The sequence below is a fragment of the Pholcus phalangioides genome, unplaced genomic scaffold, assembly GCF_987345545.1.
Source record: "Pholcus phalangioides strain wild (caught in Gottingen) unplaced genomic scaffold, Ppha-v1.0 ptg000031l_1, whole genome shotgun sequence".
NCBI classification, from domain to species: Eukaryota; Metazoa; Arthropoda; class Arachnida; order Araneae; family Pholcidae; genus Pholcus; species Pholcus phalangioides.
In genome coordinates this window covers 8,911,233-8,935,361 of record NW_028301621.1, presented here as the reverse complement: position 1 = coordinate 8,935,361, position 24,129 = coordinate 8,911,233, and the positions used below count along the sequence as shown (strand labels likewise).

The 24,129-nt window shown below is 34.1% G+C and overlaps 1 protein-coding gene across 7 annotated transcripts in view; it reads right to left on the bottom strand.

Moving 5' to 3' along the window:
* Positions 1–886: 886 nt before the first annotated feature.
* Positions 887–24,129, bottom strand: part of l(1)G0196 (inositol hexakisphosphate and diphosphoinositol-pentakisphosphate kinase) — a 53,430-nt gene continuing 30,187 nt past the window's right edge. For all 7 annotated transcript variants that reach the window (XM_089253004.1, XM_089253008.1, XM_089253010.1 and 4 more), the window contains 13 exons: positions 20,900–21,042; positions 20,281–20,395; positions 19,697–19,743; positions 18,581–18,701; positions 18,209–18,328; positions 16,177–16,326; positions 14,868–14,988; positions 13,793–13,903; positions 11,890–11,955; positions 11,695–11,781; positions 8,286–8,375; positions 7,340–7,561; positions 887–5,284 (listed from right to left, as the gene is read on the bottom strand). In XM_089253004.1, coding sequence (XP_089109130.1) covers positions 5,082–5,284; positions 7,340–7,561; positions 8,286–8,375; positions 11,695–11,781; positions 11,890–11,955; positions 13,793–13,903; positions 14,868–14,988; positions 16,177–16,326; positions 18,209–18,328; positions 18,581–18,701; positions 19,697–19,743; positions 20,281–20,395; positions 20,900–21,042 — 1,596 coding nt within the window. In that variant the 3' untranslated portion in view covers positions 887–5,081. The remainder of the gene's footprint in view (positions 5,285–7,339; positions 7,562–8,285; positions 8,376–11,694; positions 11,782–11,889; positions 11,956–13,792; positions 13,904–14,867; positions 14,989–16,176; positions 16,327–18,208; positions 18,329–18,580; positions 18,702–19,696; positions 19,744–20,280; positions 20,396–20,899; positions 21,043–24,129) is intronic.

Below are 24,129 nucleotides of genomic sequence, written 5' to 3'. Positions count from 1 at the left end.
ATTCCGTCGAAGGAATTCCGAATACGGGGCATTGATAAAGGGGCCGTTCAAGTATTAAGTAAGTAAATTTTTAGCCATTTTTCACCCCCCCCCCCCTGTCAGCACAATTTCGTCATCAGCTCTGCCCCTCTGAGTCCTAACTCATATTTTCATAAAGGGTGGTCGATGACGTAAGCATTATCCACGCCCCCTCCCCCTTGTCATCAAAAGTCAGCAAATCGAAACCCCCCCCCCCCATCGATGATGACGTAATACTTGGACGACCCCAAAGATAAGACGCCTTCATGTATAGGGGTTCTACGGGAAGGGAGCTAAAACGATCGTAGTTCAATGAAGGGAGGGAGAAAATTAGTGACCTTGAACCTTTAAAGTTCTTCCTTGAAGAAAAGAAAAAGAAAAGCGCGCGAGACCGAGGTTTTTTTGCTAAAAAAAGTGGAAAAAGTGACCTGGGCCTGAAAATACGTAATAAAAGTGACTAGCTTCTAAAAAAGTGACTTTTAGTGAAAAAAGTGACCCGTGCCAAGCCCTGTATTTTGCTCCCCCCTTCCCATTCGAGAAGTCTGGCCAATGATTTACAATTGATACAAAGTTGAGGGAGGTTGCAAAGTCTCTATTACGCTATCAGTAGACTACTAGTCTCTAATAGCGAACTGAATTAGTCACATTATCTGAACTGAAAAATCAATAATTCTGTACATGAAATAGGAAAAGCACGATTGCGTCGCTTTGTGGTATATAGTTGCCTGGATTGCAAGAGAACTGTGGGATCGATTCCCGGCAGAAACAGAGTTCTGCATTTCATTGATGTTCCACTTGTACATCAATATTACACAGTTAGAAAAATTCATTGTAAATACTTTTGGTCGAGTAAATAACACATCAAATGTACTAAAAATCATTGTTTTAATTCCACCAAAGACTTTGTATATAAGCTCATATACGTACGCAACATTATTTTTATAACATGTACATTTTATACAAAAAAAGGACTAGGTACTTTTTCCTGACACAAAGTAATCCAAATTTTCTCAAAACTACATGCAATCTAATAAAAATTCTTGAATATTTTTATGCATCAAGAAATATACTACTTACCAATAACTGTATTGACATTCCCTTTACTTCACCACTGCAAACAACCCCAGTTTATTTCTGCACAAACAATTTACAACTATTTTTTGGCTTTGAAGAGAGAATTATTTATTGTAGAATCTAACTTGTACATGTTATGTGTTTAGGTTTTGATATTTTTCAAATCAGAAGCAAGAAACTGGTATGGTTTTATGGTTTGAAAAACTGGTGTGTACTTTACTACCACAGTGAGGTGTATCAAGCAATGATGTTATTGTCTAGGATGTCAACACACTTCCTCCCTCCCCAAATCATGGATTTTGTAACGATCAGAGACCATACCAGCAGGAAAATATAGAGGCAAAAACTACTTGCTGCTAGCTAATATAAATGTCAATGCCTATACAATTATTGGTAGGTAGGTTAGATATAACTTGGTTACAGGATATCTGAAAAATATCTCAATTTTTCTGATAAAAACCATGAAAATTACATCAAATAGAGTCTTAAACTTTATAGAGTGCAATTTATAATAATGTTGAAAGTATTTGAAAATATGGTAATTATAGTAATAAGATTTTTTGGAAAAAAGAGCCATCAACGGTTCCGAGGAATTTTGATTTCTAAATGTTTCATACAAATTAACTTGTCTAGTCTTTTGCTTGTAGTGAATATGAGAAAATTTTCGACTAGTTCAAAACAAGATCCATGTATAACCTCAATACTGAAAAAAATGTAATCATACATGAACACAATACATATAATTATCTACAACAATTACTATAAAAATTCTAGACTGAACTTGCATTGTAAAAAATAAATATGTTGCATATGGGCAGAGACTTAGTTTCTTTGAAGTACAGTAAGACGACCCCTATTTTGTAAACACTGGAAGGACAAATAAGTTTGTCCATTAAAGGGTAACTGTTAAGCAGGGATCATTCAAAATGCATATTTTAAATAGAGCAGGGAAATTATTATTTAGACGTAAAAGAGAGGTGACCACCCGTGGGTTCTATTGTAATAACCTCTGCTATCAATGCACTACGTGACAGTATTTCTGAGGTGTGAATACAAGCAGACTTTTCCTGTAAAGAGCCTCTTACTGCAGAAAGCACCATGAACACCATAGCAAGGCCATAAAAAGAACAGAGCACTTCTGCATAAAGCACCATACACATTTTTTTAGATTAAAAAAAAGAACCAATACGCATCTTGGCTTCTTTTGCACGACTTAGATGTTTCTATATTGCTCAGATTTTTCAGGAGGCAAAAAAGACGAATCACTTTTGAAACACAAAATGATAGATTTTCCTGTTTACCTGACATGTCTGTCACCTTGGGATTATTTTTCCTTGTCGTTACCTAAAAACTGTCCAAAAAGGAATGCAACACATGTGTACAAAAAACATGCTGAGTTGCTCTGATCGTACTAGAAAATACTTTCTCAGACTGTTCTAATTGCTAAGTCAGGGATTGTGACAGAGGGTCAAAGATGTTTATTACACTCATTGCCATAAAAATTTGCGCATCAAGAAATAATTGTGGGATCGAAACGAAAGTTGGCCTGAAGGTACATGTCGGGCAGATATGCAAATGATTAGAAATGCAGCGTGATTGCGCATTGCGTAATGCCACTAGAGGGCGTTGAACTTCGTTTTCCTTGGAGTATAAAACAGGTAAGCAGAGCTTGCTGGAGTGTATTTAATCGTTTGCAAAGGAAATGCTGCAGTAGACATGTCGTTACGCCGCCGTCGAAGACCATATGAGCAGTTGTCAGAGTTCGATAGGGGAAGAATCATCGGGATGATGGAAGCTGGGTGGTCAGTTCGGCGAGTAGCTCGTCAACTAGGCCGTTCTGATTTTACTGTGAGGAGGTGTTGGGACCAGTGGACAAAAGAGACGTCATTTACACGGCGACCAGGTTCAGGACACCCTCGACAGACCAGTCGTCGAGAAGACTGTCACATCATCCGAAACACACGCGTAGAGCCAACTGCCTCATTGGCCGCTATCCAGACACAGGCAGCAGCTTCACTACAGGCCCCCCGTGTCTTCCCGAACCATCGCAAGACAACTGGCTAAAGGACATCTGGTATCGCGGCGCCCATTACGTGTGCTGCCAATGACACCCACCAACGTCTCCGTTTGGAGTGGTGTCGAGCACGACGGGATTGGACTGCAATGGAATGGAACCAGGTCGTCTTCAGCAACGAATCGAGATTCAACTTGAGCAGTGATGACAATCGTGTTCGTGTGTGGAGGCCCCATGGTGAACGCTTCAATCCTGCCTTCGCTTTACAGCGGCACACCGCTCCCACAGCTGGTGTCATGGTATGGGGTGCCATTGCTTACGATACACGGTCACCCCTGATATTGATTCATGGCACAATGACAGCCCAGCGGTACGTCCATAACATCCTTCAACCACATGTGTTGCCACTCATTGCAGGGCTCCCAGGAGCCATTTTTCAACAAGACAATGCTAGGCCACACACAGCAAGGATGTCACAAGACTGCCTCCGCCACATTACCACCTTTCCCTGGCCTGCTCTATCCCCAGATTTGTCACTAATCTAGCATATCTGGGATGATTTGGGATAGCAAGTTGGACACCCTACGAGGTTGGTCGAACTAGAGGCGCATTTACAGCAACTGTGGAACGAGATGTCTCAGGACATCATACGGAACTTGTATGCCTCAATGCCCACTCGTATCGCATCGCACATTCGCGCTAGAGGGGGGTCTAACAGAGTACTAAAACTTCTGCTCATCTGTACTTTTTTCTGCAATAAATGATCTTTTTTCTTGGATTTTCTAATCACTTACTTATATCAACGTAGTACTTACATGTGTAAAATTTCGTTTCATTTTGACGACTTCTTCTGGGTGCACAAATTTTTATGGCAATGAGTGTATAAATGCACATATATGAAGTTTGAAAGCCGCTTGAATCATGCAGCCATGGGCAAATGCCTCACTTGAACATGTGGAATTATAATTTTGTACTACAAAAATTGATCATTATTACTTGCACAGTACTTTAGTGAGCACAATACGTTGTTTCCTATTTTCAATGAACAAACAATTTTGTTTACCCTCAAATACACTGAATAAGTATGGATAGCCAGGCTGCATGTTATACATTTTATGCTTTATCGACTGATTTTTTAATGCATGCAAAGGTTTAGGTGTATAAAACTTGTGTGCTATCGAACATTTTTAAGCAGCATACACCAACTTTTAGGTCATCAAAAAGGCGAACTTAATTTTTTCAGCTGTGTTTTTGTGTATTGTTTAAATCTACAAATCAAACTCATTTGGGAACCATCATTTTACTCTTTTTGTCATCATGGTATGGAGCAGGGAAATGCAACTCATGATATGTATCCCAACCAGCAATATAATATTGACTTAACATAAACAAATATTTTAGTACTTTTCAGCCAATTTGTGACAAGAGAAAGGAGGAAAAGAGAAATGTGCTTGGCTCACTTTCTTGGCTAAAAGTTCTCTCTCTCTCTCAAGGCTATTGTTTGCATTTTGAATGTGGCCCAAAACAGTTTTTCTTCCAGTAAACCTAAAAGGTTGGACACACCTGCCATAGAACTAAACCTCATTAGCATAGAACCATAAAATTAACAACTACTTCATCAAAGAGATTGGAATTATTTCACTTTCATTTAGAAATTTTCACTTCATTTGGTCCCGCTAAGTTCAGATTAGAAATTCACTCCATTTCTATGGTATTCTGATAATGCTCAACAAAAAACATTATTTTCACTAAATAAAAACAAAATTATACAACCAACTCTATGTTAACTCTTCCTAAATCTTCGAAATTGAGAATGAGTCATTCTCATTCCTCTATCACAGATATTCTTTCTTTGAAAGCATGAAAAGCAGTATCACTATAATTGACAGTATGTGTCAATTTTACATGATCTATGGTGCTGATAACTGCTTTATCACTTCCAACTTGAATAATATACTGAAAAAATCTTTTTCTGCTACAAACTGTTGTTATAATATCTTGGATCATGAGGCGATGGTGGGTTGCTCAAACTGTTTCGACTTCCAGATCCAGAAAAATCAAGAACAGAATCAACTTCTGCCATCTGTCTCCATTTAGCCCAGATGTCCAGGGTAGACGAATTAGGAGATGAAGGACCACTACTTGAGACAAATGACGGAGGTCCACTCCAAGCGAGACCTATAATATTTATTTTTTATTGTATTGTGATAGCATTGTCATACAAACATCAGGTTTTTGATTTTTGCACAAAAAAAACTAACATAATCTAATCCTAAATCCCCCCCATAAAAGAAATGAAAGAGAGATGTAGAGTCTCTCTTAATTTATAAATACAGTGGTAGCAAGATGTGTATGCAGGTCAGCTCTGTGAAATAGAGGGCAATCTTGCGTACATTCACAATTAATTACCCCTGGATCCAAACCCGCAGAGGTACACTAGTGGATTGGAGAAAAGGCGGGTACAGGGAATCTCTTAGAGAAATTCTGTATAACTAACTTCAAAAACTAGCATTTTAATGAATAAATGAAAATTTATATTTTCTTTACATGATTTTTAATTTAAAAATATTTTTCAATGTCTGATCATGTGGAGGGAGTTACAACAGCTCCATATGCTCCCTTTTCTTGCTGGATCTTTATGTAAACAACTGTGAACTTCATTTTCACCCTGAAATTACTGAATAAGCACAGTAACCTGCTAAATCACTTTCTGCTAATTTATGAGATGGAGGGAAAAATGCACATACAGAAAGATATATTTCTTAATGTTCGCTCAGTTAAAGGGTTGACTTTAAATTCAAAAATAAAACACAAAAAATGTAGGTGGAACTAGACTGCAGGCTGCTATCAGTTTATAACCCCCGTTGTGGACCAAGGTACCATTGAGCTGAAAACTTATTCATGAACCCAGGACATAATCTTCTCTATATCAATCAAAGACAATGATAAATGAAGATGTCCGATTCTTTAAAAGATTAGCTTTTTGGATACTAATCCTTTTAGAACTGATTATGATGTTTTTCCCATTCATTTTCATCATCAATAATTTTTGATTGTATATGCTACTAGCATAAGCAACATAATATATAAATTGAGGCTAATTTTCTCTCATTGATTTTATGATAATCAATAAGTGAGACACTGCAATAAATATTCATTCACACGGGGCTGAACAGGCAGATGTGAAGGGTGCAACTGCACTAGGCTTCAAAACATAGGAGCAGTAAAACTAGATTTTAATGCATTGATTACATATTGTGAATTGAATTTTAACTGCTTAATGAAGAAACGCCTAGAAATTCCATCGATGCATAGAGTTGTCGCATGGCACTGTGGCCTACAGCGATTGCACCATTCACACCTACTTAAATACAGCCCTGTGTGAATGAATATTTATTGCAGTGCATCATTAATTGATTATCAAAATCAATTAGAAAATCAGCCTCAATTTATATATTATGTTGCTTTAAGACACTAACCCATGATTCCTCACACTCTTGATTTAAATGAGGTTTTAATTTTCGACAAGACCCCAGATTAAGAAGAATTCATCAAGCTGAACTCTTTTTATAGATTTCAAGAAAGTTTAGATGTAGTTCAAAAAATTAGAAATGTGAAGATCAATCACTGCCTCCCTCCCAATGTGGGGGCTGTGGTCTTAACAGCATCGTAAGCTCTCTCGGGACCCCTTCCTACAAGACTTTTAAGTGTCAGTATCCGCAATTCAGGATCTTGTATGATGGATGTATGAGACATTTTATTTTGTGCATGGTCTTATTCAAATAAGGCCTCCATCCACCTGCCTTATCTGGTAAGCTGTGCTATAGGAATTCTCTGGGATAGCTTTTGATGGATGCCCAAGCTGACTTTTAGCAGGTCTATATGAGTTGTGGTGCAAAAAACAAGTTAATCCCTGAGGCTAGCTAGACACCTGTCACACACTTTGGTGGAGAGGGATATGAATGCATAAAAATAAGTAGATTATACTATGAAAACAGAAAATATTGTAGTGAAGGTCGCAAAACTGCTTATGAACAGGACGCAAAGTAACCAAGTCCCTGGCCCTACATTCATATCACATCAGACAAAAAATTAATCTAGAAGTGGTGACGAACAAATAAAGTACAAAATGTTTTATATTAAATATTCTTTGTAAAAAACAATAAGAAAGCCATTCAAGAGAAAATTTTAGAACTAATTCTTCCTAAATAGAACAGGAAATTATATACATACTGCTTGATGGGGACACAATAGGGAGAGCAGATGGCTGCGACATAGTAGAGTGGACTGCTGATAATGACAGGGAAACCGGAGAAGGGAATTTGTTCATTGTTTGCAGGGAGACGCGAAATGATGAGCTAGTCATTCTTTCCAAAAAGCTATCGAGCTGTTTCAATGAGAGAGCATTGTGCAGAGTTTCCAAGGGACGAATGCAAGGCACACTTCCATAGCCATCTAGAAATCAAAATGAAATCCTATATTGATATGAAATTATAAATTCTACCACTTGAATCGGAAACCTCACTTTTCCAAAAAAAAATTGCATGTCAACAAAATGTAAATTAACATTAATGATTTTTGTCATTGACAAAAGGAAACTGAAACATAAAAGTGTTAGTGATGCTATTATACATAATTTTTTTAAACCAATATTCCACTTTGTGTACCAAATAGGTTGGTAAATTAAAAATGACATTAAAGAAATGTTAAATGAAAATGGTTTCTCCAGGATTAGTGTTGTATTGCCTGATTTGATTCTGTGCAGAATAAAATACATACAGGAAAGCCACAATGTTTACCCTCAGGAATCAGTGAATGGCATGATGTCTAACCCTTAACTCAGTGGTTCTCAAAGTGGCTCTCAGCCATTGTCTGGGGCATCGTGTGAGCTGTCCCTGTTAATGTATGCCCAATCAATACCATGAAACAGTTCTTTGTTAGGCTATTCTGGGAGCCGCGGATACATGCCCACTAGGGCAAGGACGCCGCAGAAGACAAAAGTTTGAGAACCACTGCTTTAACTAGTATGGTGTTAGTCAGATTGCTGCACAAAATGTTTGGTTTTTTTAATGCCACACAAATCAAAGATATCAGTTAAGCATTAATGTTTGGATAATAGTAAAAGGAAAAAAAACACCAATGAACTTCAAAAATTTTAATTCATATTCATCATGCTTACCTGCAGATGATGGAGGAACAGCATTTTTCAGTTCCGGAGCACTAGATGATCCACTTATCACAGCAGTACTGAACAAACTATTAGTAGAGCCTACATAACGGAGTAAACACAAGTTCAGTGCCATAAATATCCCGATATATTATAGCATAAAGACATTCTTTATAGCATCACTCTTTGGAATCCATTATTTATTAATATTATCAAAATAATGAACATTATCATACTTTGTTATGTAAAATTAATAAAAAAAGATTTGATAATAAAATATTCTACATGTTTAAATACGATAAACATGTTGGGGTTAATCGAGAAACTATCCATACTTAGAATAAGACAACCATAAATATTTTTTATGGGCATAATATAATATTTTATCATGTTTGTTATAGTTTTTATTTTTTATGATTGCATTTTTAATTGGGTTGCTGTATTTTTGATACATATAACATCCATATTTGTTATGGGCATGTTTTTCTCAGCCATCTCGTTGGGCAGTTTGCCTGTTGTGTGGCCTTGTAAGGAAGTGCTGTAAAGTCATCATTAGTAATAATTTTTGATTCTTTAATGAAACAATGTTTATTCACATTAATTTATAGTTACATGTATATATCACCTTGATTGATCTCTTACAATTCCAATTGGAAATGAATTCGTGCCTGCCTAACAACAGTCCTGAATGATACTATTCTTCCTTTTCTTTAATTTCATGAGACAGAACCGACTCTTTCACACCTGCAGTGAAAATGTACTCACTTCCAAAACTAAAGTGCTAAGAAAATAATTAACAGTAATTACAGTTACAAAATTACAAGGCCTAGATCCTCCTTTCATTAATTTCAATAGTCAATTTCAACAAAGCATAAAAGACTGGATATCAAGTAGAGATGAAGATGGCATCAGTATTGACATCTCCACTTGGTATCCAGTCTTTTGTACTCTGTATGAACAATGGAGAGTGACACCATTTCTCTTAGTAAATTTTAAGTAAACCTAAAGTGACTGATGCAACAAATAATTTAATGCAGTTTTCAACTGAGAAGAACCAGACACTCTTCAGTACTAATTTTACACCAGAAACTAAACAAAAAGGAGGATATATAAGGGTTGGACCAGGCTGCCATAAGATGACCTTGGCCACATATAACGGACAATCTCTTTAGTCAGAAAATCGTTTGCAGGAGTTGGAAGAAAAACTGGAAACAATAAATTGGGACATCCTAGGCATCTATGAAGTAAGAAGAAAAAGAGAGGAGGAAATCGAACTTGTCAGTGGACACGTATTTTACTACAGAGGAACAGATAATGGAAGAACTAGTGGAGTAGGATTTCTCATTCATAAAAAGTGGAAAAATCACGTAGTTGAGTTGGATAGTACATCTGATAGAGTTGGTTATGCATATATCAAGCACATATTGGATACAGATTATACAAGTCTATGCACCAACAACAAGCTATTCTGAGGAAAAAGTAGAAGACTTTTATGAAGAATTAGACGAGATGAATAGTAGCAAAAGAAGTCACTGGAGAACAATAAATCAAACTGGTGAAGAAAATAACAGAAGACACTGATGAAAGGCCGAAGAGAATTTCACATTTAGAAGAATGACCCTAAATCAAAAGTGGAATATGCAGAACTTTGTAAGACAGTACGAAAGGGGATTACCGAAGATGTCAGGAAGTTTAATTGTGATATTGTAAAGAAAGCACTGGAAGATAATAGGAGCTTAAAATCAGCAAAACAAAAATTGTGTTGGGAGAAAGGAAATTTTTGCACTAAAAAGGAAAGATGGAACCATCACAAAAGAGGGAAATGAAATTACTACTATTGTTGAGAAATTTTATACTACTCTATGCAAACATGAAGAACAGCATCGAAACAGAGGAAAGGGAGCAGGAAGAAAAGAAAATGGAACAGAATTTTTACAAGTAGCACCTGTGATGAAAGAAGGCTACAAGATATATGAAAAAATGTAAATGCCTAGGTGAAGATGGGATTTTAATAGACATTATTAAAGAAGCAGGAGAAGAATTTGCCAGAGTATGCTAGCTGCTTTGTTTACAAATTGTCTCACAAAATCGGATGCGCCTGAAGATTGGAATAACGCAATGATGGTTCTTCTTTGCAAAAAGAGTGAAAAAGAAGAATTATCTACCAATCAGTTGATCAGTAATTTGTAAAATCTTCACTAAAGTGCTGACATATAGGATTGAATCCAAATTTGACAAAACCCAACCAAAAGAACAAGCAGGATTTTGAAGTGGATTTAGTACAATGGATCACATTCAAACAATCAGGGAACTCATAGAGACAAGGAATGCAAATTACGATTGTATATGGCCTTCATTGAGTTTGAGAAAGCATTTGACTCTGTCTTCATATCTGTTGTTGTTAAAGCTTAGATGTAATTGGGGTAGAGAAGACTTACATCAATATCATCAAGAAAATATATGACAAAGCAACTGCAACAATTCGTTTGGATAAAGGAGAAAAGCAAAGATTAAACTTGGGAAAGGAGTCAGACAGGGTGATACTATCTCAACAAAACTTTTTACCGCTGTTTTCGTAGCAGTATTCAGAAAACTGGATTGGGATGAGAAAGGAATTAAAATAAATGGAGAATTTCTCAACCATTTGTGTTTTGCTGACGACATTGTTATTATCAGCAGTAATCCAGATGAACTAGAAGAAATGATGCAAGAACTTGTGAAGGCAAGTATTCAGGTGGGTTTGAAAATGAATCTTCAAAATACAAAAGTTATGTTCAACTCCTTTACGTTGAAGATGATCTTGCTCAACAACACAGAAATAGAAGAAATAAAAAGTTATGTATACCTGGGACAAGAAATTACCATGGACAACGAAATCATTAATGAAATAAACAGAAGGATCAGGATTGGACGGAGCACTTTTGGCAAAAACTGTGTAATTCTGAAGAGTCACATGCCATTATGCCTGAAAAGAAAAGTATTTAACCAGTGTGTGCTACCAGCACTGACTTATGGAGCTGAAACATGGACACTCACAAGCAAGACAATACAAAGGCTACACACAGCACAAAGTATGGAAAGATGTAAACTAGGCATCACAAGGAGAGACAGAAAATGGATCACTTGGATAAGGAAGCACACAAAGGTATATGATATCATGGAAAGAATTAAACATTTGAAATGGAAATGGGCTGGACAATTGCAAGAAGACAGGACAACAGATGGACCAAAAGTATTCTAGAGTGGTACCCCCTGTGGTGTTAAACGCCCGAGAAGGCGTCCCCACACAAGATGGATCGACAAGATCAGAAAAGTGGCTGGAGTCAACTGGATGGCTAAAGCATCAGACAGAGCAAAATGAAAAAATTAGAAGAAACCTTCATCCACAGTGGATTGAAAATGGTTGATGATATATTCTTACCAAAAACTTTTGGCAGGTCTGCTGCACTGCACATTCTCAAATACGAACTCAACTGCCCTGGAATCGAATGCCGATGTTGAAAGCTTTCTAAAATAAGAGACATGCAATGACAATATATCAATAACCAATAATGTAATAAGTAACTAGAATATGCAAGTCACAAAATTACATAGTGACAGAAATAAAATTATTTACCTCTTCGCTCCTCTTTTGATGTTTTATTCACAGACACATCTTCAAGGCTCTGTGTATGTGGACTACCTTTTGAGATTCAACAGTATAATATAAAAGATTACTACAGCTATGAATTAATAGCAACAGTTCTTTTACAATTTCAATTAGAAAGCTATATTGCTTGAAATGGCATAGTTAGAAACAGAGGTATACGACCCCAACTGCAGGTGTGAGGGTCTGGGGTGCCATTCATTATGAAAGACTGTCATTTCTAGTGGTGCTACTGAGAACCATGACTTCTCAGCGACATGCATCTGCCTCAGACCAACATACTGAACCTGTATGCATTAATGCAGGACTATCTTTTCTTGTATCCGCCCTAGAGAAAGCTCAACATGGTACTATCCTTTTTGATGTCACTTTGCTGTTTTTCACAATAAATGAATGTTTCGCTCTGATATTGTGAGGATTTATACATTATAATATGATAATTAGACATGACAAGTTTCCTTCAAATCTGAAGTCGTCTTCTTGGTGTGTTATTTATTTTTTTTCACTAAGAGTATATTGTGAAAGATTCTGATAGAGAATACTAATTAAAGTATTTTAATGTGTATACAGACTCTAGATTTTTTGGACTTAAAATTTGGAAAGAAGTGGAAAAGATATATCTATAACACTATCCATTTATAAGAAACTCCTTTTATTGGGACCCAATTTTTGGCAAAAAGGGGTTCCTTATACACGGTGAAATATAGTACATCTAGATACAAAAAATTTGAGTAATAGGAATACAACTTATGAAACACTGATTGCATTTCAGAAGGAAGGCAATGACTTTATAGTTACTCAAAGAGAAAGTACAGTATATAGACATTACTTATTATTATCACTTTTGTAAAGAATGGAATGGATCTGACACATCATTTTAAAAATAATGTTTATAGTTACAGGATTTTCATTTATATTATCAATTTTTTTGTGCATTTTGAAGTTAAGGTTGAACTCAAAATTTATTTTTCTCCCTATAAATCACTGTTATCAACCTGTAAGACCATGTGGAAGGTCAGAGGGTGAACTACCATTTCCTTGTTGACAATAACTTCCATACTTGGTTGGTTCACAATGTCATAAATGGGTCATAGTATCTGCTTGGATCCATGTGTGCATGCAGATGGTTTTGCAATGGCCGTCTTAATAGCGAAGACAATACAAGATAAAAAAATCCCTCTTTCTCAGTTCTTGGTCAGTATCTTCCAGTTCATCATATTAGCAGTTTTCAGCCAAAACACTTTCTCAAGGAATCTATACTTGAACAAGTATCGTAGTAGCATTAAACAAATCTATTCTGATTTCTTACAATAGTTGAATTTTAAAAAAGTATCGTAGCTTGAAGGGGGAAATCCTGTTTCAGAGCAATATGATTAAAAAAGATATGTAAGTGGAATGCAGCAGCACAACTGAACATTTTTCAACCAGTTCTATGTAAAAGAATATTAGCTTCTGGGTTGCTTTGGGAAATAATTATCAATCGGTTATTGTTATCAGAAACCCAGAGTCCCAATGTAATTGGATCAAGCAGTGTGCAGAGGCATATGCAATTGGGGGGAGATGTTCAGGGCCACATGTTACCCTCGAGGTGATTTTGTGTGGCCCGTGACAAGATAAGAAAACTATTATATCTTCGATACCAATTGACGAAATTATGGTTATAATATAGAAAAAAAAAATTCTGATTTGACAAAAAACACAATTTGTATTTTCAACACACACAAACCCAAAACCTTCACACAGGCCACATGATTATAAAGTATATGGGAAAAAAACCCGGGCAGCGGCAGGTATTTTTTTTTTGTGGTTATATTTTTCGAATCACTGTTTCTCAAAAGAGTCTGAATGAAACAAAAAAAAGAGTGAGATTTACCCTTTTCAGTTCTAGATTTCTTAGCGGCACTCTCACTGTCTAGACTTCTAGGACGGGAAGAATCAGACTGGCTCTTCATCAGCACAAATGGTTTTGGAGCGGCCTCACAAACTGATTCAGAAAAAAATATATTTTTTTTCAAACTAACACCAATCAAATAACAAATGTGAGAGCTGGTTTTTTAACACAAGTAACACTGCTAGAGATGACATGGAATAGAGCTGGGCAATCTTAACATTTAAACTCATGCATGTATTCTGTTCTTAGGCAATACATAGTTGCCCTATTAAAATAAAAAACCCTTTGATTCCAAAATTACTGAGTACAAACTGCAATTACTGGGGAAGGCAAATTCTGGAGCAGGCCCCTAGTAATTGTCTTGTGGACACACCAGATAATGATTATACTGTGAAAATATGGCTTTAAACCATTTTTAAAAAAATCAGACAATCTGTTGATTTAGAGAGAGATATAGATGGCTTCTTTCTCAGCCAGAGATATCAAGGAAACAGTTATTTTCCGGATATTATGCTGAGGTGAGCTAGGAAAGGAAAGTCATCACGTCTCCGCCGGGACTCGAACCCAGGCCTCTTGCATACCGGGCAAGCATGCTACCATCTACACCACTGTTGATTGATCTCAAGACCCATTTAAATATGACTCACCCCTATGATCAAAAAATTAATTTTCTGATCATGTTTTAATAAGTGTTCGTAAAAACCTGAATATGATGCCAGTAATGACACTAAAACATCTGTTCACCAGCCTATTTGTTCAATAGTCTAGACAACTTTTGGATAGAGTTCAATATGCGCCTAAGCAGCATATGCTCACAAAAATTCAAGTAACATATAGATATATTACAGAATATTTTGATTTTAAAGTACCTAATCCACACTTAAGCATAAAAAAAATCCATCAATCTTTGTGTAGTAAGTGTTATTCATCTGTAACAGTATGAAATGATTTCATGATGCTCACTGAGATACAAACCATGGTGGGTTAGTGAGATATATACTTTGTTACCCCAGCTAGCTATGATCATTTTACATCAATGAATCTGAAATCAACTTACCAGAAGTAACAGTTTTTGAAGGTGTGCTATGAATAGGTATGGGATCAGATGCCTTTAGTCTACAACTTTTAGGACTTTTGTGGTCTTTTACATCATTTTCTTCTGAAATTGTGGGTGATTCCTTGAAAATCAGATAATTATTGTTTTTATAAGTTCATCAATCACTAAACAACACAAATGATATTATTAAAACTTTTTAAGAAAATTATCATAGAATGTATGACTAATGAAAGTGATGTCAAAAGAAGATAATCTAGCTATTATATTTTTTTCAAATACTAAAGCAAATTCTTTATATAAAAATAGCGTGCCCTTTATACCCACAAATCATAACTGAAGGTTATTTCAAGTTACCATTCAGTAGGCTTTTTTAAAGTCTTTGTACAGGGTGATCAGCGAATAAGCCCTTATTTCGAAATTAAATATCTCTACAACAAAGATCAATAGAATTATGCGGTAAACGGTACGTTTATTAGCAAAACTGTAAGAATGTTGTACAGAAATTTCGAAAATTTAGTTTTTTTTTAAATTAAAAAAAAAAAAACTGGAGATTTTGGGGTTCTGAAAATCCTTATTTGTGTGAAGAGAAACCACTGCATTCGCCTAAAGTTACTGCATGGGCTGCGGTATGCGCCATGTGTGCTGACAAATTGTTCCAAAATTGTAACATAACGTTCAGTAGTAATCGTTTCTCGCACGAAGAAGGGGCCGATAATGCCTCTGGCGCATACCGCAGCAACTTTAGGCGAATGCAGTGCTTTCTCTTCACACAAATGAGGATTTTCGGAACCCCAAAATCTCCAGTTTTGTTTTGTTTTTTTTAAATTTTAAAAAATTTAAAAAAAAACTAAATTTTCAAAATTTCTGTACAACATTCTTACAGTTTTGCTAATAAACGTACCGTTTACCGCATAATTCTATTGATCTTTGTTGTAGAGATATTTAATTTTGAAATAAGGGCTTATTTGCTGATCACCCTGTACAAACACAAAGAAAAATTTTGTGACGAGAGAAAAACTGTCATCTGCAAAGTATCCTTCATCAAAAGAAATTCTAACAAATTTCAGAAATTTCGAAGGAAAGAATTTCCATACTTTCAAAAGGTAAAAATATTTGTTATGCTGTCTTATTCATTGATGGAAATTTAATAAGAGTCTATTGGAAGATATTATGTTAGAAGAAAAAAATATGGTAATTAAAAAGTTTTCTAGATAAGTTTTGGTATCAGTATGAAAACACGTTGCAGCTAAATGCTTATAAAAATATGCTTTACTAAATTATACAAGTTGTGAATTCCAGTGACACTCACAGGCTCGCTGCAGGCATCATGGTAATTAATTTCTTCTTCTAATGTTAAATCATCATCTTCTTCCTCAATGCAACCATGCTTTTCACTGTCACATCCAAGGGATGGTTTTTCATTTGGCATCATCATCATCAATGGGCAAAGCCTCTCTTTCTGTCAGGACATAAGATAAAAATTTATATTTCATAAAATGTTGCTTTAACAAAAAAGCTAAACTTTTCAAAACTATAAATACAGTAAAACCTGGTAGAATAACAATCAGCTGGTTAGAGTGTGTAATATTTTAAAAATCTCAGATTAAATAGTAAATACAGCGGCCACAACAGGCAAAAAGCCCAGCGAGGTGACCGAAAAGAGAATTCCATAAAAAATGTAGATTTCAAACATAAGTAAAACACAGCAATCAAAATAAGAGCAGTTATCAAAAGAGGAAAAAAAAAACCGCACACTAAATAAAATAAATGATTATGATAAAATAAAATACACTGCCCATAAAAACTTATGGCTGTCTTATATAAGCCTCGATTTATCCCAATATGTTCATCATATTTCTTTCTGAACATAGCGTCAATTGTGTTAGAATTCATGACCCCAAGGATAAGATATTCCATTTATTTGAGAAAAATTCCCTGTGTCACCACAACATGGAATTGTCCCTTACCAATCGATACTAGTATCTCCTTGTTGAAGCAGTTTATTGACCATATATGAATATATAACTCATGTTCTATTATATCCATCTCCTTGAAAAATTTTAACACTTCAATCATATCCCCTAACAATAAAGTCAAACTTTGATTCAAAGAATCAGATAAAAAAAAAACCAACATTTTTATTCATTAAATTGAGGACAATCACTATATTGGGGTTAAGATTAACAGAAAATGTATGAACAGGAGAAATTCTTAAAAAAATCATTAAATCAAGGAATTTGTCAAAATCAAAATTTGTTATATCAAGTTCAGACTGTATGTATTATGTATGCATTCTGGTGAGGTAGATCACGGATGACTAATAGAGCAGAATCCCTTTCTTAGATGGTCAATTTAGACAGGTTCTAGTGTATATAATTAGTTCTGCCTTGTAACTGAACACTTTTGAGAGTTCAGGTTGCTAAAACCAAGATTTCACTTATTCCCTAGGTTATCTAGGAGAAACGCAATAACTATGAGCAGAATATACAAAGTGAAAACTCAAGTCTGAGCTCAAATAACTCGTGAAATGGTGGGTATAGAAACATACTTTAATTAGAAATTTTTTTCATATTCATTCTAGATATGTCATTGATTTTACTAGGGGGCCGTGTATGTACCAAGATACAAAATTTAATTTTCATATACTGCCCTCCCCATACTCTAACCTTCAATTACAAAGTTGATGCCCTGTCTCTGCTGAGCCTAATACCAAAAACTTTGTGCAATATTAGATTGAGTTCAAAATCACTGAAAATGAGGTAAAGAACATCATATGAACAAGTTTGTCAGTTAGCCCTTTTAAGGGCCTTTTTTAAGCTGTTGATAAAGTATTTGTGCTCATGGCATTAAATGCTTTTCATTTAGCTTGAATATCTTGATAATATTACACTTAGAACGGTGGAATATTTTTGTGGGCTAAGAAGAGACAGGGCAACAACTTTCTAACTGAAAGTTAGAGGAAAGGGAGAACTGTATAAAAAGTTTTGTATTTCAGTATAATATGGCCACTGGTACAAAAAATATCTAAAATAGGCACAATATTTGAATACTTTTTCTAATTGAAAGTATGTTTTTATAACTAATGGAGGTTTTCTCCCTGTATATAGTGCCTATTGATTTGCTCAAAAAGATACACACACACACACATTTTCAGATGGCATAAAAAGATTTTTTTTCCTGTGAAGGTGGATTTGGTGAATTTGGTAGTTATTTTCTGAAATGTAATAGGTAAAGTATATTGGGAGCCTCCAATCCAAATCATCCAAATAAATATAGTAATATAAGTTTTCATGAGCCAATTATTTACAGATTTCCTAACTACTGGTCAGCTTTATACTTACTGGGCCACTACGAGCCTGAGGCCTGAATCCTGGACCAGGTGGGAGATTTTTTTGAACACAACAAACTACGCCTGGACTAAAATGCAATTCAACATGAAACCTTCCTTCTGAACACACATCCTACAACACAAAAACATTTGAAAAATATTTCTTTGAAAATGATAAACAAAAGTTATTTATTATTTAAGATTTTCTTTTTAAATCCAAATACTTGAAAAATGCCAATTATTCAATTATTCATACATACAATTATTCATTGTCTTATACTAAATTGTTAAAGATGAAGCAAAATTCATAAAGAAGCAAAATTTAATTTAAGCGAACATACAATTATTTGAAATTATGATGAATTCAATTGAATTTTTGCAATACCTTAGTTGGATCTTCATACAGCATTATAACAACTTGGGTCATGTAATTTAGTTCAGATACAGCACTAACATACTCCATTGCTCTACGCCATTGTTCATCTTTGGTTTCTTCTGGCAAGCTGCTGCAAGATATCAAGGGAAAGAAATTCTTTGCAACTAATTTGGCGCATCTAAATTAATTTAGAACAAGTATATCTCAATTTTATCACGGAAAAATAAGTAGTCTCATTATATACTGAATTTTTCTGTATAACAATTTTTTTTTCGAAACACTACCGTCTTTGTTAAATTACTCCCAATAAAAAACTTTTTATTCATAGGAAATAAAATAGCTTCAACAATATATATATGCAACTAATAATATTCAACTAAATAAGTATATATTCAGCAATAATATTCAACTAAATAAGTATATATTCAGCAATAATATTCAACTAAATAAGTATATATTCAGCAATAATATTCAACTAAATAAGTATATATTCAGCAATAATATTCAACTAAATAAGTATATATTCAGCAATAATATTCAACTAAATAAGTATATATTCAGCAATAATATTCAACTAAATAGGTGCAGTCTGTAGTTCAATGAAAAACATGATTTGGTAGAATAGACGGAAAAGAACTTGTACAAAAACAAAGGCGACGACAGGTAAATTGCCCAAGGAGAGGTGGCTGAAAAGAGGTATGGGTATATGGGACCTTCTTACTAACTGAAAATAGAAATAATCAGAACCAAAAGTTATAAATAAAAATATCTGAATCATGAAACAATAATGAACATTGAACAGACTATTATCAACAGGCATCTTCCCATGCAATTTAAAATAACTGCAATTTTGAATTTTAATTTATGAAAATTTTCTTGAAAAGAAAAAATAATGGTGTCTCATACACAAAACTTATTAAACTAGTAATAGTTTGTTGTCAGATACTATAGGTTAGGGAAACATATATTTGAAAAAAAAAGTTAATTCTTTTAATTACTTCTATTAAAGCATTTATCAAGTCAACCATATTTATGAAAATGAATATTAATTAGGATATTACTTTAATGATTTAAAATATATAAATTTTACAATAAAAAGAAAGTATCGTAGTACTTGTCACAAACCATTTTGATGGAATATTGAAACGACTGTAGAACCCAGTGTCAGAATCCTGTATAAAGATATAAAACAATTGAGTATCAAAAATCAAAGCCATTAAAGAAAACTAATTTCCAAAACTTCACAATAACAAAAAAGTGAAATGCTGATTGTATGCAATTTACAGTTCCTACATAGAGCAGATGAAATTAAAAATCAAGTTGTTTAATGCGATAGGTACCAACTATCAAAGAGCTACTCTACTCAAAATTAAAATAGAAAATGCAACAGAGTGTGCATTAAAGTTGCACATATTTCAAGCAAAATAAAATTGATAGTGTAATTTGAATTCCTTTTCATATATGAACTATAGTTTCTCAAAATAATAGTAGTTTGATCAAAACCTTCATAGCTTCTGCCTAAAAAGAACTTTTCACACAGGCGCTCTCATTTTTATCACACAAGTAATTCATTGCTCAGAGAACCTCAGATATTGCTAAATATACTGTTTGTATTTTTTATTTGTATTTTTTGAAACATAAGTTTTACCCTAAATTCTGAATAAAAGTTAGAGGAAAAATAATGCAAAATCACAAGGGGAAAAACTCACATCTAACAAACCACCATAGCGAAGGACAGTCAGCAAGGAATGTATATGGCTTTCACTAGTAAAATATAATCTAGTTCTCACATGCCTTTCTGGTGAAGAGACACCATGTGAGTACCTGAAAAAGAATCGAAATATTGAATGTGCATAGTTTAATAGCCTCAGCTAAATTTTTAGCTTTCAAATAGCTTAAATTTATTCTTCATAAGTCTTTTCATAGAATCTACTACCAAGTGACAAAATCACTTGGTTGTAGATTCTACCAAGAATTTTTATAAATTGTCAATTTATAAAATTTTCATTATTCAAACAATTTGATATGAGGTCACAACCAAAACTTGGAATTCCCTACCGAAATCAAATCAAAACAGAAAAACATAGAATACAATTTTTGAGTAAAGGGCAATTTTAAGTTTATTTAAAGAAAAAAAAAATTTTTATTGAAAAGTAATTCAAAATTGCAAATTTGTTTTTCTACCAAAATTTTTTTTTTTTTGAATACTAAAAAAACACATCCACTATAGAAAAATTATATATATATATAGCTATAAATTAAAACAGATCTATGAGAGCATGAGAAATCAAGAATAAGCTTCCATTTTTTATTCAAAAAAAACCTTACTGGGGATTGAGTCTGTTCACATTTTCTGTTTCATCCGCAGTTGGGTCAATGTTACGATGAAGGTCAGCTCTGACTTTTTTCAAAAGAGGAGTGCATATTCCCAAACCTATGGTCAGTTTTTCTTGCTGAGTTATTCCATACTCCTAGGAAAAAGATAATTTCAAAAATGATACGGAATGCATAATTACCATTATATGCATATTACCATCATAAAATTCTCAATCACAAGCAGAATTAACAGCAGTGGTTAAATTCATGAAATCATATTAAGAAAAATGACATCACCAAAGATAAAATTTACCTTTAAAAACTTAATTTCGAACATCTCATTTTAAAATTATACTGAACAATATGGATAAAACATTGAAACTACTAGATATGGTTGACATGTGGCAAAAAAAAAAGAAAAAAAAAGTGAAATATTTTTTAGACATCTGCACTCATCAAAGCACAAAATTGAGAGATTCTACCCATAATTTTCTGTATATAATCCACAGATGCAAATTTTGGTACTCTGAAGAAAAAATATTGTTGTACAACCTGCAGCGGCATATAATCTGCATATAAAAACTTCATGCATCAATGAAGAAATCACAGGAAATGGAAGTAGTAGTTTGTCTCGTTTATGTAGAATTTTTTTTTATACTTTCAGCTATTCTGCATCAATATGTCCTCAAAAAATTATTTATTAAAAATTAATTTTCTAAATAATTATTTCTATTCCAATCTGTCAGAAAAAATCTGCAGATAAGATGCAGTGGTATATAACCTACACTAAGAAATTCCTGTTTTTTAACATATAATCTTCCATGGATTATAGGAGGGAAGCTATGTCATTTTTCATAAACATGTAACATTGACATATATATCTTTTTCTATAGTTTTGAATTCCATCTGTGAACTCTTTCATTTTTCAAAACTATATACCACAGTATATTGACAAAATATTTAAAAGTATCTTTAGAATACTAAATCTTCATGTTGGTGTAAAAACTTTTCATTTGAACACTCATAAAATACTTTGAATATGGGTAGTAATATCTAATATGTATAAACTCTAAATAATGGACAGTAAAACCTTGATTATTCAAACACATCAGGACTGAAGGGTGTTCAAAAAAGTGAAAAGTTCGGAAAATCGGTTGACACAAATTTGATAATGCAAAGGAATAAATTGAAATTCAGCAACAAATGATACCCCCTCCTCAGCAAAACCATGATAAGAACTATTTTGTTATCAAGAAGACGCACTCCTCCCTCTCATTAAGACACACCCATAGGATTAAGATGAATTCATCAGGTAAAAAAAAATATGGCAGCTAAATCTGCTCCTATTCACATGTTTGCTTGCATGTCAATAGTTTAATTGTAACTACATAAAATGTACCCAGATTTGCCACTACTTTACATCTATAGCTCACAGGTACGGTATGTACAATTGTTTGGAAGTTGATTATTGTACAATAGAACAAAGCTATGGAGTTAGGAGATAAAAGGATTCAAGTTCCAAGAAAATACCAACTGTTGAGCATCATTGACTATAGAAAACTGAAAATGCATTAAATTGAAAAGGTGTTTGGTTGATCTAGTTGTTCGAAAAATTGATGTTCGAATAAACAAGGTTCTACTGTAGTTGAATTGAGAACCAAAGATGGTTTTAAAAGTGCTCATATACATATCTGTATGCCAGAGATAAAGGACACTGTCACAAAAGGGAAATTTAACCAGAGCAGTTTGAAGGTTTTTTTCGTTTCTTTATTGTGACATGATGCTTTTTAGAAAGTGAATATTTCTGTTATTTACTGAAATAAGACTTGGTGTTCTATACTTCTGTGTACTGTAATGAAAGTACAGCAAATTAATAGTGTTATTCCAATACTGGAAAAAATGTATGTAGTCCATCCAGCACACAGATATATATCTGTATGCTGGAGGTAAAGGGCACTAGGTCCATTTTCGTTAATATTGGAATAACGTTATTAATTTACATTTCAATAAATAACAGAAATATTCACTTAATGAAATGAAGCGAGCTCCATACAAGGACATAAAAAAAATTTTAGACAACTTTCCTGTAAAATTTCTCTTTTGTGACATGGTGTTCATTATGTACGGCATCAGATATATTGGTTGATCTCACATTAACTGCACTCATTGTTAAATAAGTTTAACTGTGAATTCGACTTTATATATCGTCCACACTTGCCAAATGTATGAATGTCCAAATTTTCCCCTTTTTTATCAGCAGGTTGGATACCTTATCTTACTATCTAAGTTTGGTATGAAATGCCAATGTGTATTCCCATTAAAACATATGTTGCAAAACATTTCAGGAAAATAACTTCCATATAGTAACATGGGTAGAGTAAACATCCAACAATATTATATTCAATCAACACATGAAAGATATATACAATGGAACTTCAGTTGACTTAATTCGTTCCGCGAACGAGCTCATCATCCGAATTGCTTGTTATATAGAATCAAACTTCCCCATAGGAAATAATAGAAACTCTGATGATTTGTTCCACAATTATTCATTCACATAAAAATGACTAACATAAACGCCACTGTCAATAATGTAATGCAATAATAATATAATGAATATTACAATTAAATACATATAATATAATAGCTTCATAAATGAGCATGCAATACGATAATGTATACTTACTCTAAACAGAGGAGGAATATCGTTTAGACCAATTTACGGAATCTGTTGTTTGCATACTTATTCTTTTTGTGTCTTTGAAAAAGAACCTATCCAATGACACTTTTGTCTCCTTTTTAAGATTTCTCGGAAATGGGAAATTGCATTGCCGTTGGACAGATTTATTGCTCGCTTTGCTACAGCTTCATTTCATTGGTGCTTTTCTACAAAATTTTGCACAGTGATTATCATATTCTATACAGCCGAGGAATTTCTCCTCACTTCTCTCTTCCTCAGATGAGATACACTCCATAAACTCTTGCTGTTGTGTGCAAAGATCCATCTACGGTCAACTCCGGGCTATGTTCTATCACTAGTTCTTGAATGTCACCCTCATGGACCTACAGTCCCATAGTCTTCACCAAGGACACAATCTCTTTATCTCTTCGACAAATGTTTGCCCCTGTTCATCACCTAGCCCCCCCCCCCCCCCACTCAAAGTCATGATCAATAACGCTCACAGTCTTCTCCAAATAGAATTAAAAACCCTTCAAGTGTGTGCACATGCATGGTAGCAATG